The 15,731-nt window shown below is 37.9% G+C and overlaps 1 protein-coding gene across 1 annotated transcript in view; it reads left to right on the top strand.

The window, feature by feature from the left end:
• Window positions 1-15,731, top strand: part of MYH15 (myosin heavy chain 15) — a 144,714-nt gene that overhangs the window by 26,255 nt on the left and 102,728 nt on the right. The window contains 7 exon segments of the mRNA XM_090286803.1: window positions 2,629-2,660; window positions 2,662-2,733; window positions 3,863-3,917; window positions 3,920-4,001; window positions 8,759-8,876; window positions 13,962-14,111; window positions 14,697-14,858. Of these exon segments, the coding sequence (XP_090142929.1) occupies window positions 2,629-2,660; window positions 2,662-2,733; window positions 3,863-3,917; window positions 3,920-4,001; window positions 8,759-8,876; window positions 13,962-14,111; window positions 14,697-14,858 (671 nt within the window).

Here is a 15,731-nt window from a genome sequence, read left to right as displayed (position 1 = left end):
TTTATTTTTTCCATTAGCATTTATCACCCTTATATCACACCTCCAACCCCACCCCATTCTCCTTTCTTTCTTCTAACACCAGTGCTATAGTTTGGGCTTCTATGTGTGCTGGGGAAGCAAGCCCTTGCTCAGTAATATTACCAGCCCTCTGCTGAATTGTAACTCTTTCCTCCTCCTGGCCCTGTAGTTCTCAACCACATGGTGTCATCCCCCACCACCCCACACCACCCCCTTCTTCCTCAGTGCTTATTCAAATTAGCCTGCTTGAATGGAACAAGACCTTCCTTCTGTCTATGACAAAGGAGGAAATGGAATCCCATAATAGTTACATACATAGGTTTGAGTAGGTAGGTGGCATAGTCTAACAGAAATAATAGAGACTGTGTTCTAAATTCAGTTTATCATTAACTGATTCTGAGCAAGTATGTAAGCCTTTCTGGACTATTTTCCTATATTTAACAGAGAGAAAACAGTGCCAAATACAGCACCTGTGATCCTCATGATTGGGATGAAAATTATCAGAAATGACATAAATATGAAACTAAAATGAAAAGTATATAAAGGTCACAGTTTATAATGATCTAAAAGGTAATTCTTGACAAAGTAATCTTGGAAAAGCAGGTTTAAAAAAAATGAGTTAGTCAATTGAAAGATGCCTCCATCCTAAAAACAGTATTTCTTCTACTGTTTAGTTATGGGGTTCCTCAGCATTCTTGAGGGAAAGAACTATTTTATTTTTGTATCTTTACCTCCTTCTATATCATTTTTCTCTGCCTGTGATAGAGAAAAAAGATTAAATAAGTGCTTTGACTTGAAAGACATGGAAATGATGTCTTATTTGAGCTGTGAAGGAGGTGAAAGGATAGGATGTCATGACATCCAGGTATCTGGCCTGGATAAGGTTGTGACATTCACTGACAAAAGGAACTACCTGAGCTACTTCTGGCTCTCTGCATTGAAATGACTGATGGGAAGTTGGAAACCTATGTCTGGAGCTCAGAAAGTAAGTACAGATTTGAGAATCATCAGAAAAGCCATGAATGAGCCTGCAGAAGAAGATATAGAAATATTCTTGACTTTTAGAGTGTGAGAGTATTTGACACTACTGATTAGTTTCTCTTCCTTGCAGATCTCTCCCCTTGGCTTCCAGTGTACCTCCTTCACTTGTTTCTTTCCTAAATCTTTGGTATTTCTTTATGGATAGCTTCCTCACTTTCATCTAGCTCATGACTGTAGAGTGTCCTGGGGTTCAGTGCTTGGATCTGTCTTGTGGTGATAGATCATCTAGGCTGAAGGTTTTGAAGATCATTTCTATCTGTTGACTTCTGAAGTTTTATCATGGGTCCAGACTTCTATCCAGTAGCCAGGAATTATAGCTAACTGACTCTTTTATATCTACACTTGATTTAGAGAAGGACCAATTTATATGAATGTTTTATGATGAAATTTACTTGCTAGTGGTCTTTTTTTTCTATTGTACCACTATTTTTTGAGGATTTTGCACAGTGTAAAATGATGTAATCATTGATTGCTATGATTCAGGCTGTATATACAGTGAAACTATGGGCTTTAAGTTTTGGGGGAAATTCCTATGGAAAAAAGAGACATGCAGAAGAATTTCTAGCAAAGTTCATGTGATGCCCAAGATCTTTTGAGATTCAATGAGTAAATTCCCTTTTAGCTTTCACAAAAATAAAATAATAGAAATTTTTTTCTAGAATTTTATAAGATGATTTCATACAGTTTATATTCTTTATGTCTGGCTTATTTCACTCAGCATAATTGTTTTGAGTAATAATCCATATGCAACAGTTTAACTGTTGACAGGCATTTGGGTTGTTTCCAAATAGAGCTGCTAGGAACAATTGTGTAGTAGCCTAATCTATTTCTTTCTGAGAGTTGGGGTTCAACATAAGAGAGCTTCACTTCACTGAGTGATAAGTAGAAAAATCAGATCAGCTCAAAGAAACTTCCCTGAGAACGACTGTTTGGCACTAAGAGTTATGTGATTTGGCCAAGTCAGTTGCTGAAGTGCTCCTGACATCATGCATTGACTTTGGCCTGCATCATGTTTCCTGACCAAGTGAATCATGTCAGGAGTCTTAGACATGTGCGAGGTGCAGTGTTGAACACAGTAGCTGATATATGGGTTCCTTGAAAGACAGACTCAGCTACCTAATAGGGAGGATGTGATGTGACAGGATTATACTGCTAATGTCCCAGGGTCTGCTTGCTTCCTAGCTTTTGAAGCTCAGGCCCATTATACTTATAATTTTAGAAACCATTTTTTGTTCTCTAGCTCTCAGCCACACAACTAGACCAAATTCCTGTTTTCAAAGTTCTGCCAACACACATTATCTGTTTCCCTTTACACCAGTTCAAGCTGCTGCCATTGAATCTGCTTTCAGATTCAGCCTGCCTGATCTCAAGAGGCATGAGCACATGACTGACAAGTTAAAAGAGGGCAAAAATTGATCACAGAGGTTTGGGTACTGAATATGGATTTTATTTTGGCTAGATTAAAAGTATACTATAAGCTCTAATACTGAACTCTGAATATTGGTCAATTATTTTCTACAACTTCATGGGTTTCTTTAAAGTGTTTAACTGGTGGTTTTCCCACCGCAGATATGCTCCTGGTGTCCGAAAAGCCTTCTGACTTTTCACGTTTGCTGTCATGGAGTAGTTGCTGTGGAGAGCTTGGATGATGGTGAACAATTGCTGGCCACAGATGTAAGACTTGTTAGTTATCAAAGCAAAGTCTGACAACAACAATGAGAAATAAAAGAAAGCATCTTAGATCTCCATTCTTCTGAGGGTCCTAGGGAAGTGACTTTCCCTTTCCTGAAGATGAGGAGTGGAAGGAGGCCCTCCAGGGCTGCTTCTGTCCCAAGTTTACTTATTTCTTATAAAAGTGCACATTGTTTATATATTGTAGTAACTTCGGGACAAGTAGAAAAGTAGGAAGATGTTTCAACTAAATGGCAACCACTGTTTTTAACATTATATATATATATATAGTTTATCAGGAATTTGTCCTGTGGTTTTTTTTAAGTCATTGTCCTATTAGGCACAAGATTTTCTATTTGTTTGTTTTGCTTTTGTACTGTGGTGAATATCTTTGAAGGTAAATTCTTCTTCCATATATCAGATTCACCTTATGCTAGATTCCTAAAAGTGAAATTACTAGTTAAGGATTATAATAGAATGTAAAATATGGACTATATTTTCTATAGCCTTCTTATACATATTCTAAATTCACCACTGGAAAGATTGTACCAATTTCTACTCCTAGAGTAGAAGATGGAAATTGATACGCATCTTACCATGTGCAGTGGCTTCTTAGGATACAATTCTTTGATAACATAGTTTTTGTTTTGTTTTTTTTCTTTAACATTTTCTTTTGCCAGCCTTTGAAATGTATCAGCTCTGGAATAAAGTTGGGAGAACATATGGAATCCCAGAAATAAGCAACCCATCATATATGGAGCTATTTTTGCCATAACCATGAAAAGCAAAATAATTTACTTCCTATAGCCAGTTAATGATCAATTGCTGGAACGGAGTGGAGGGACACAGGGCAGCAAGAAAAAATTTTTAAACTATAGGAAATTAAATAAACCAAGTCTGGTGTCTTCCTAATTCTCTTCTCAAGGGATAAATAGATGTGGGCGACCAAGTGCCAACAGGGCCGATTTGCATTGCTCTGCATGGAGCTGTCACACCACAGGGCTAGGCGATCTGTCTCCTTCCCTTCTGGAGCCCACGGAGAATGTAGGGAACTGTGACACACGGGGCGGGGGGGAGGTGCTACCACAGGCATCAGGCAAATGAAGACACAGCCATCTGTCTGTGTCTCCAGCAAGCAATGGACATCCTGGGCTTTCTTCCTGAAGAGAAGTATTGATCCTATAAACTCATGGAGCCATCATGCACTTTGAAAACATGAAATTTAGACAGAAACCCAGAGAAGAACAAGTGGAAGCAGATGATACAGAAAATAAGAATTACTTTGAAGACATGACATACACTCTCTTCAGTTCTTTGACCCCAGGCCTACACCTCTTCCTTTACAGTTGACCTCCCCTCTTGGTTTTTGAAAAAAATGTTGAAATTAATCAGCAATCTCTCTCTGTTGCTATTTCTCAAAATTATTCTCTTAGCCGCCATTCTGATGTAGAATCCTTGCATCTCAGAATAAATAGCATTTCTTAATTAATTACTGAGGATGCTAGTAAACTTGCTAAACTTGAGTAATACAAGATCAGTTAGGACATTACCTGTCTTCAGCATGTAGACTATTGAGAAAAACACAGAAAGAAAGGAACAGACAAATCACTGTAAGATGTAGTAAGAGACATGACAGAGGTGTGAGCAGATCTTTAGGATTTCGAAGGCTAAGTTTTTACTGGACAGAGACTACAATGGCTTCATTTCTCTTTGTTTTTGATTCACATGTGGAAAATCTATAGTCTTACCTGTTTATCAAAAAGATTTGAGGTATTTTACAATGCATGATCTGTCAATAAAAATCATTAAAATAGAAAATCACAATTATGAAAGGAAGGAAGCATAGTTGTTATAATTATTTCATTTAATATTAAAATTCCTGGCAACTGAAACAACAAAAAAACCTCATTCAGATCCTTCAACAAATAATTTTTAATAAAGTTTATATTTTTAATTGTGATAAAAAGCACATAAAATTTACTAGTTTAACTATTTTTAAGTTTAATGCCATTTTATAGGTTAGTGGCCTTAAATACCTTCACACTGTTGTGCAACCATCACCACTATTCATCCCCAGAGAGTTTTCATTGTCCCAGACTGAAACGCTGCACCTATTGAACAATAACTCCCTATTTCCTCCTTCCCCTAACCCCTGGCAACCATTATTCTTTTTGACTATGAATTTGACCATTCTAGATACCTCATGTAAGTGGATCACACAATATTTATTTTTTTGTGTCTGATTTATTTCCATTAGTGTAGTATCTTTAAGATTCATCCATGTTATATATATCAGGATCTCATTTCTTTTTAAGTGTGAATAGTATTCTATTATGTGTGTTACCACATTCTGTTTGTCTGTTCATCCATTGATGAGCACTTGGGTTACATCCACTTTTCACTACTGTGAAGGGATCTCTTCCTAGTTCCAACTTGCATCATACTTGATTTCTTTATCTCTTCTGCAGTTCTTTGACTGACTTACTTAATATTTTTGCTTGTGTTTTATTTACTCTCATGGATTATAAACTCCTTGATGCCAAGGATTTTTGTCTTGCTTTGCTCTCTTCTTACTATAGCATCTAGCACCAGGCCTTGCATGTAGCAAGTGCTCAGTAAACCTTGTTCAATAAATTCATGAAATGTGAACAGTTCAGAAACCTTATACCAACCGTTCATAAAGAACTATTAAATGTTATCATAACCCCTCTTTCGATCAGGTTGTGGACTGACAAAACTGGGTCTTGTTTCTTTCTTTGTATCTGGTTGTTCACAGATGAGACTGAACAGGGAGAAAATTGTGAAGTTGGAAAGAATTGCCTTTTGTTTTTCTCCATCTCCTTCCCTGTTTTCAGGTTAAGTCAGACTTTGTTCTCTCTCTCTCCATCTTATTGACTTCAAACTTCAATACTTGTCAAAGTTGACTTTATATTGGAATCACCTGGGAGTTCTTAAATCTGAAGCTCAGGCCTCACCCAGACCAAAGAAAATGGATCTCTAGGGGTGGGTGCAGGCATCAGTGTTTTTATAGCTTCCCAGGTGACTCCTATGTTCAGAGAAGGTTGAGGACCATTATAATAAAGACTTTGTTCTCCATGTTTATGTGTATCAGAATCACTTTGAGAATGTGATCAAAATAAGCCCAGACCCTAACCTCTTTCAGGGAGCTCGTCTTTTGGCTTTTTATTAGCTCTCCAGGCTATTCTGATCCATACCAATGTAAGATAACACCTGCTCTACCTACGTGTTACCCCTCCCAGCTCAGATCATACAGTCTAATTAAAACCCATGGGTTTATTCCCAGCATCCTGAAGGAGTGGTGTCTATTGGTGGGAATTTCAGAAAGCATCTTTCAGGACCACATCAGATCACATGATGAAAATGTGTTTATAGATATTGGTTGCTATGCTTGTAATAGCATCTTCTGAATATCATATGGACATTTATTCACAGATTTAAACTGTATTCATCTTGGTTGCAAAACTATACATTTTTAGTGCAAATGAAGTAATTAATATTTTGAACATGATAACCACTGTAGTTTTCTGTCAAAAAGAAAGAAAGAAAAGATGGAGATCATGTGTGATATGTAACATACACCTGTGGGATAAGTGCAAGACATGCTAGTCCTCTGTCTGTTGATACTCGACTGCTTCTGGAGTGGGTGGGATATAATTCTGTAGTGTTGAATGCTATTTCTGTTAGAGCTTAAAGGTGGGATGCTGTACAAAAAACTTGGGTGTTTTTGTTAATGGATAAAAAGAGACTCAAAGAACTGTTCTTAACACTGGGAAAAAGGTGTATGAATTTGAGACTATTATTACCTGTAATGTCCATCTGAATGCTTCCAAACCTTAGAAAGCCCAGCTTCTGTCTTTTTTTTTCCTGGACAGATACTGTGGAATTTTTCGTTTTTCACATTGTTGGTTACTACTATTCTCCACTCGGATTCATCGAGCACATAGCATTTCTCCCTTTCTTTTAAACATTTTCATGCTGGGTTAGATGGTCTCTCCCAATATGAAAACTCCATGGCTCTGATGCACTGGATTCACAACTTGAAGTGATCAGTCTTTTGCCTCTAAACATGATCTGTTAGCAAGAATATCTCAGTATAGATGGGCACATCTGCTCTAGTTTTTATTTTTCCATTTATTTTCCCAAACAGGTTCTGCATTTTGAAAGGTTTCATAGCAACTGAGTACACAGGCCATTATCACTGACATAGAGTGGGTGGGTAGCTTGCAGAAATGTATGTATAATATGTATTGACTTTAGTTAACATGCAAACCAAATATTTCAAGCTTTTCAAGCCTTTGTGAAAAATTTAAAGTCCACAAAAAGGAAATGGATATTGTTAATAGTTGCAAACAGCTCTTAATTGTGTGTGTGTGTGTGTGTGTGTGTTTTACTTGCCCCATTTGTGGTTATTGCTCAGGAAATTTATACTTCTTAGTGAAGTAAGGAAAGACTGCACTTTCTTCTGTCATAAAACATTCTTTTACAGACTGACTAGATCAGACATGCTAGTATTGTATATGCCAGTATTCATTTAAAATAGAGTCAGTATTCATTTAAAATAGAAGATGTAGCAGAGATTTCAGATGAGTGAAATATTCCTTTTGTTTGATAACTGAAGAAATGTACAATTTGAAATGTGGTTATAATGTTTTGCCTGTGGAATTCTGATGTTTTAAGCTTATTTTTAACATGTGATGCGATACGTGCCTATTTACTTTTCCTTCTGATAACACTCTTCTCCACTTCTTAGAAAATGGAAACTGGTTTATAAAAGTGCAGTTGCATGGGTTGCAAGTATTCATGTTGGGCAGCAGAGGGCACTACAGCACAAACAGAGACTTCATAGGAAAAGTAAAGGTTTTTAATAGATACAGTAATAGGCAATTGTCCTGGCTTCTGTTGATTGGTGTTTGTCTTGAATTATCAAATTACAAGTTTCTGTTTCATTGAAAGAATCTACAAGTATATATGTAGAGGGGAAAAATAGGCAAATAATAAAGATGAGATATTCCATATCCTTCAGATAAATATTTCTTTTTAGAAAGAAGTAGATTCTTTTTAAAATTAAGCTATAATTCACATACAAAAAATTCACCCCATTTAAATATAAAGTTTAGTCAAATTTAATGGTTTCATAGGTTGTATAACCATCACCACTATATAAGTTATTACTCCAAAAAGAAACCCTGTACCCTTGAGTAGTTACTCCCCATCCCGTTCTCTCCTTACACTCTGGCAATAACAAATATACTTCCTGTGTGTATATATTTGCCTATTCTGGACAGACTGTAAAAATGAAATCATAATATGTGGACTTTTGTGTCTGTCTTCTGTCATGTAGCATAATATTTTCAGGTTTCTTCCATGTTGTAGTATCATCAATACTTCATTTCTTTTTATGACTGAAAAATATTTTATTGCATTTATATATACAGCATTTTGTTTTTTCATTCATCAACTGATAAATATTTGGGCTTTTCTACTTCTTTGACTATTATGAATAATGCTGCTAGGAACATTTGCACACAATTTTTTTGGAGTGAACATATGTTTTCCTTTCTATTGGCTATCTAACCTAGAAGTGCAATTTCTGGGTCTCGAGTAACTGTTTAACTTTTGAGTAGCTGCCAAACTACTTTCCACAGCCATTGTGCTATGTTACATTCTAAGCAGCAGTGGATGAGCGTTCCAATTTCTCCACATCTTCATCGACACTTACTATTCTGTCTTGTTTGTTTATAGTCATTCTAGAGGCTATGAAGTGGCATTTCATGTGGTTTTGATTTGTGTTTCCAAAAAATAGTCTTTTAAATATTTATAATTCAGGTAATTATGTCAAAACTATAATCTACCTTGTTACATCAGTTTAAACATACCATTCTTCTATCCTCTGCATAGTATATTTGACTATAATAGAATAGAATAAGTTTTAACAGGATTTTTCCTTCTCCTCTTGCTCTTTCTTCCCTCTGTCCCTCCTTTTTTTTTCTTCTTTTCTTCTGACAGGTGCTGACAAAACTGCTTTCCTCATGGGCATTAACTCCAGTGAGTTGGTGAAGGGCTTGATTCATCCTAGAATCAAAGTTGGTAATGAATATGTTACTAGACGTCAAAATGTAGAACAGGTAAGGTGATTTTTAAAAATTCTCACCTGAGGATACTTTTATTGATTTTAGAAAGAGAGGAAAGGAGAGGGAAAGAGAGAGAAATATCAATATGAGAAGCATTGATTGGTTGCCCCTCATGCATGCCCCAACTAGGGATTGAACCCTCAATCTAGGTACTTGCCCTAACCAGGAGGCAAAACCCACATGCAACCTTTTGGTGCATGGGACAATGCTCCAACCAATTGAGCCACCCAGCCAGGGCAGGTAAGGTAATATTTTAAGACCATTATGATCCTACGATCTTGTTATAAATGTATACATATTGTACTTGGATATTTTTCAGTTTCTGATGATGTCTGCAACAAGAACTTCTATTAAAAAAGCAGAAAAGAGCTGCTGTGATGAATATTTCCAATGTTTTCAGGTGTGATGCGCACCAGAGTAAATGCTCTTGTGTTAAGAGTCTTTGTAGCCTGAAATATACCACTTTGACAGTTTTCCCTTGAGCAACAAATCTCCGTGCAGAGGCAAGCAAGCCCTTTACATGTAGTGATCAGATCTTTGTTGTCCAACTAAGAAGTTTCAAAGCTATTGGTTTCTAACATGAATACAATTCACAAATTGGCATTCCCTCATCTATTTGGAATATTGACTTTTGAGAGTAACAGACACATGGTGACATCATTGAGAAAGGGTTTCAGAACACATGCTGAAGTTAGTATTTGAAGGGAAGAGATTAAGAACAGAAATGAAAGATGAATGGTTTTGTTTGGCTATTCCTAGAGCTGCTGGGTAATGAGACCATCTGAGCACATGCCAGTGCATTTCAAAACAATAACTTACATCTATAACGTGTGTTAGTCAATATGAAACCTACATGCTTCAGTAACACACATGCTAAAATCTCAATGACAATAAAATAAATGTTTCTTGTTCCCACCAAGACCAGTACAGACTGGACAGCCTTCTTGCTTTTTGTAGTTAGGCCATCTGGAGCACATGACCGCAAAGTTGCTGCTCAGGGACAAAGATAATTTGTGGGGAAAGTACACCCCCTGAACTACTCGGGGCTAGACATAATATCGCTTTTACTAGTGTTCTATTGGTAAGAATTAGCCAAATTATCCCTAGCTACAGGGGGCTAAGAAATATAGTCTTTCTGGAAAGAGAAAATGGTATGAACTCATATATGTATTAAGCATTCAGAGATATTATCTCCTTCCATTCTTACGATACTCAGAGATAAGTAGGGAGGGCAGGAATAATTACATTTTTCCAGTTGGGGAAACTAAGGACTAGGGAAACTAGTCACATTCCAAAACACACACAGCCAGTACTCAGGTGATCCCTTAGATTTTCTACATCTGAAATCTGAAAGTGAGAGGTATATGTACAAATCTGTGATAGAAGACAGTTATTTTGACTGCAGTAAACTTTTTTTTTTTTTTGATAGATTAAGGCATCTGGTGTAACTGTTTTAGTTAAAATATTTCAACAATGAATTGAAACCCATTTCCTAGTTTAGCTTACTCTGTATATCAATAATTCCACCTCTCCCACAATACTAATAATACTGAAACAATTTGCCTATGTTTTTGTCCTCCCTGGTAACCTGGGTTCCTTGGGGCCATTAAGTGTGTGTAATTCATCTCGACACCCGTGGCAGTCGGCACAGGACCCTGCAAGCAGTAGGTGCTCCATAAATGTTAAAATAAACTAAATACTGAGCTGAACATAAGCCATGATTAGCAGGACAAGTAGTTGAACTATTTCTTTGTAGTGAGCTTAGAGGTATTTAGTGGTTTCTTTCTTTGTAAGACATTCACCACAACATGCCTGCATGACATGCTATGATTATAGAACAAGGACTCGCTCTGTAGAAAACTAATAAGCCTGCGTAAGGACTGGAATCAAACCTTCGCCTCTTTAACATTGTGTTCTCAGGGACTGAGTTACCACAGCAGCCTTTATTATAACAGAACCAGTGAAGCAAGCTTCTATATTATTATTCAACATTAAAAGCAAAGAAAACCCTCATCCTCTTCCCTCCTTGTCTGTCTCCCTCCTTCTTTCCCCCTCCCTTTCCCTCTTCCCCTCTGTCTTCCTCCTTCCCCTGGAGACAGAGTAAGAAAGCACACTGTAAGGCTTTTCTTTTCTTAGGAATTTTACTGACTTTGTAGAGACACTTGCCACTGCTAAGAATAGAGATGTATGTATATGTTCTGTTGATGGCAATAGCAAAAGATGGCAAAAATTCTTGCAGTGTTAACACTGTAAAAAATGTAGCTCTAGTTCTAATGCTAGCCCACTCTGGGACCTTGGTTAAATATCTTCACCTCTCTGAGCACCCCAGTGAAGAGATTGAATTCCTCTGTATGTTTCAATGGAGGGGTCATTGGCATCTAAATGGGACAGTTCTTCCTATATGAGAGTGTCTTACACATTGTAGGAGGTTTTCCATTCCTGCTTCCAGGTGTTTGATACCAGTAGCACACTCAGTCTTTATGACATTCAGCAAATGCTCTCCATGTTTCCAAAGGAATTCTTCCTTTAGAGGTAGCTACTATTCTGAGTTGAGAGCCACTATACATGATCAGGTATGTACATGCAATGGAATACTACTCATCCCTAAGAAAATATGAACTTTGCCATTTGTGACAGCATGGATGGACCTTGGGAATATCATACTAAGCAAAATAAGCTAGACAGAAAAAGTCAGGAACCATATGATTTCATTCATATGTGGGATATTAAACTGAAAGCAACAAATGATCAAACAAGAAAAACAAAAACTCATAAACACAGACAACAGTATGGTGGTTACAGAGGGAAGGAGGGTGGAGGATAGTAAAGAGTAAATGAGGTCAAATATATGGTGACAGAAGATGATTTGATTTTGGATGGTGGGCACACATGCAATGGCCACATTATATATCATAGAATTGTACACTTGAAACCTATATAGTCTTATTAACCAATGTCACCCCAATAAGTGTAATAAAAAAAGAACTAGGGCTCTTCAGGTCCAGCATTTTATGATCTAACGGGAGTTCTAACTATGCCTATTCAAAATAAGTTATTTTAATTTAAAAAGATTAATAATGATAAAACAATAATAAAATTCAGTATCCATTGAGTAGTTAACAATAGGTGCTGTGCTAAGCAGGGATAAGCCATTCAATTGAATGGCAAGTCTGCACAGTTAATATTATTTACATTTACATTTTATAGTTAAAGACAGTGAACCTTAGAAAGATGAGCTTCTCAAGGCAACACAGCTGGTAAACAATGGAGTGAGGATGAGGAGGTGATACATTTGGAAAGGGAGAACTAACAGTATCAAGTAAGTGCCATATCAACATATGTTAATATATATTTACATTGCCTGTCACATTGCATCTCTCCAAAAACCCTATGATATGCATATTATAACATTGTTATCTTACAGGTGAGAAAGGTAGGGATCAAGGTGGTAAAAAATATGGCTGACTCCATGATAGTTTGATGTTTTCTCCCAGCCATCATGCATTATTGCCCCCCAGTAATCAAAGTCTTCTGTGAGGTTATTTTAAAAAGATCTAAGAAATGAGTCCATTTAGTTCCTGAAAAGTAGAAGTGTAGGTTTAGCTGCCTAATTCCTGTCATTGGACAGAAAATGATTCATTAGTTTGCTGTGTATTGGTTTATTGGTTTTCTTAATTCATTCAGCAGACACCATGCCTTCTATTGCTTTCTCTGGGTACATCCTCAGGCTTTCTTCCAGTATTTCTTCACTATTCCCTGCAGCCAGTTTTTCTCCCACCCCCCACTTCCCAAGGTTTGGGAAATTAAAAGGAGGTGAACAAGTTAGTCATGTTCTTTTTAAAGTTCCAAAGTAACCGCTGTAGACAGAGAGTGATTTCCTCGGTGCTCCAGAGAATAAAAATCATTCTTGGTGCTTTATTTGTTCGGGTGTGCTCTTGAAGCCAATAATAAAACACTGTGAAGCCTTCCCGAGTATGGATTACTGTGAGAATGACTCAAGATAACTGATCAGAGAGTGGGAGACTCAGAACTAAATCACCACCAGACACCAACTGGCTCCTGCTGTGTGCTCTCTCCTGGGCAGCTGAAGGATGGATGTGATAGGCCTATTTTAAATGTTAAGTGGTTGGAGCACATTCTGTTTCCAGACTTGGAGTATTTCCAGCTGAAATTCACTCCTACTAGGAGTCTGTTAGAAACCTGCTACTACATCAGTGCCTTTGCATCATGAAAGTAGGATTTGCCTTTGCACGGCATCATCCAGACACAGAGGTTGGAGCTTTCTCCAGTAGGTTTCATGAGAGCCTTTCCCACACACCTCCAAGGAGGGGAATGCAGCCTGAGTTTTACAGTAGGAGAATCAGAGTCATTCTCCCTACAGGGACTTGAGAGCAGCCCTGGGAAGCTGAGGTTAGAAAGAACTTTTAAGAGCATTATTCAGATGAAGATACTGCATGCAGCTTGGAGAGGTGAGGTCACTTGCCAAAGGTGGCACAATTCATTAGCAGCTGCAACAACAGCAGTGGGACAGGGCTAGGGGTTCCAGAGTCCTCACTTACTCCACCAGTACTTTTCAAACTTTATGGTACATAGGAATCAGCGGGGGATTGTGTTAGAGTGCAAATTCTGGTTTATAGGTCTGGACCTGGAATTGGCATCGTTAACAAACTCCATGGTAGTGCTGATGTGGCAGGCCTTAGGGCCACACTTTGAGTAGCAAGACTTCGGAACACATTGCCCCCTCACCCCAAGATATCTGTCCTTCTGTAATGGGTACGTGATTTCTCTCACAGGAGTGTTGGGTAAAGAGCCACCGGGGTACCTCACCTCCTTTCACCTCCCTTTCTTTGCCTCTACTTTCCCTCTCTCCTCTCCCTTTCCTCCCTTCCTTACTTCTTTATTCCCTTTTTCTCATTGAATTGTATTTCCTCTCACGTATCAGCTCAGCAGTATGCTAGAACTACAGGAAGTCAATAAATATATCATGATTTTACTAGAAGGCAGTTACAGACAAAGAATGCCTTGGATTAAAATGAACACTGCTGACAGGTGAAGGAGTGCTCTCAATGTGGTTTCTAGGTGACCTGTGCTGTTGGCGCCCTGTTCCAGTCAGTGTATAAAAGGGTGTTTAGGTGGCTGGTGGCACGAATCAACAGGGCCCTGGGTGCCCAGCGTTCAAGGCAGCTCTTCATTGGCATTCTTGACATCACTGGCTTTGAAATCCTTGATGTAAGTATATTTGATAAAATGAAGTCAATGCATATTTACAAGGAGATTAGAAAATGTGAATTGAATGTCAGGAAATGTCTTCAGAGCATGATGCAATTTGTTCTTTGCAAACCTTAAGAGCTACTTTGTTTGGAAGCTAGCCATTATTAGTATTAATAAATAATAATAATAGCATTCAGAAATTAATCAAGCTTTAAATAAAGGTAGAGATAAAGGAATATTCTATGATTTTGAATTGTAATGTCATTGTGTTACTTTATTGTTGTGATCTATAGTTTGTGAGTATATCTGAAGGAAGTAAAAATTTAATTGAGCATTTGTTACATACTGGATTTATTTGCCTTCATGTGAGAATACTTATGGTTTTTCTTCACGTTTTTCCAAGTGAACCTCAATTTTATTATTTTGAGTTATATTTCATAATTTAAACATGCATATATTTAAGGTGTACAATTTGATGACTTGGTACACATATACATTGTGAAATAATCACCATAGTCAAGTTAATTAACATATCTATCACCTCAAGTAGTAACCATTTTCTCTATTTTTATCTTTTCTTCCTACATAATTACATCTTTGAAGTATAACAGCCTTGAGCACCTTTGCATTAATTTTACCAATGAAAAATTACAACAGTACTTCAATCAGCACATGTTTGTTTTTGAGCAAGAGGAAGATAGGCATTGACTGATGCCCATCGACTTTGGTCTGGATATGCAAGCCTGCATAGATCTCGTTGAGAAGGTAATGCATGTTTTTCTCCTCGTCCATTTTTATTTAAGGAGAATTGTCCTGCTTGCCATGTGGATCCACGTCAGGCCTTGGGCCCTGGCATGGGATGGGAAATGGGGCAGGACAACTCTGCACTTTTTCTCTTAATGGTCTTCATGTGCAGCACCTGTGACATCTTAACTAAACGCTCATGTCACTTCCCCCACTCCATCATCTCTAATACAGACTGTTGCTTCGCATTTGCTGCTTACTCATGCCCTCCACTGTTAACGCGTGAGGAAACTTGTCGAGATTAAAAATGGTTATGCTCTGGAGTGGAAAAACAGAGCTGAAAATATGAGCACTGTCGGGCCTGGCTGATTAGCATAAGGTGAAGGCGTAGACCCAGAGCAGCTTAATGAAATTTGGCAAATTAGCATGCAAACAAACAACTGCCATAAATCCTCAAGGCCACTACCTTGCAGGATGTTGTTTGTTCATTTAATTGGACAAGTACCAGTTTAAGTAATTTATGACAATACTTCATGGCTTATTAGTAAATTAGCCGCAGTGTATGGTTTCTGAATCCAGTGGTGTTTCCGGACTCTGAAATATTTCCGTGTGCTCCAGAGAAGACTGATCAGGTTTGCCGGAGAAAGTCATAGTGGCCCTTCTTCCGTGGCTTTGTCCATGGGAGCCAGCGTGGTGACGTGTTTGTAGCCACCTGTCCCTTGTGTCTCGCTGTAACTGTGGTTTGCAGTGAAGTCTGAAGACAGGGCTGGGCCAGTCAAAGCCACATGTTTTTAACTTGCTGAGCGTTTTCCTTAGCTGCGCTGTCACAGTCCTGGGGGGCGAGGGCTGAGGTGATGGTTCCTTGTGAACCTCAGGCTTTATCAATCAGTATCC

Source organism: Furipterus horrens, unplaced genomic scaffold (assembly GCF_987537825.1).
Source record: "Furipterus horrens unplaced genomic scaffold, mFurHor1.1.pri manual_scaffold_1, whole genome shotgun sequence".
Taxonomy (NCBI): domain Eukaryota; kingdom Metazoa; phylum Chordata; class Mammalia; order Chiroptera; family Furipteridae; genus Furipterus; species Furipterus horrens.
The sequence above is the reverse complement of the archived record's forward strand: the minus strand, read 5'-3'. Positions and strand labels throughout refer to the sequence as shown.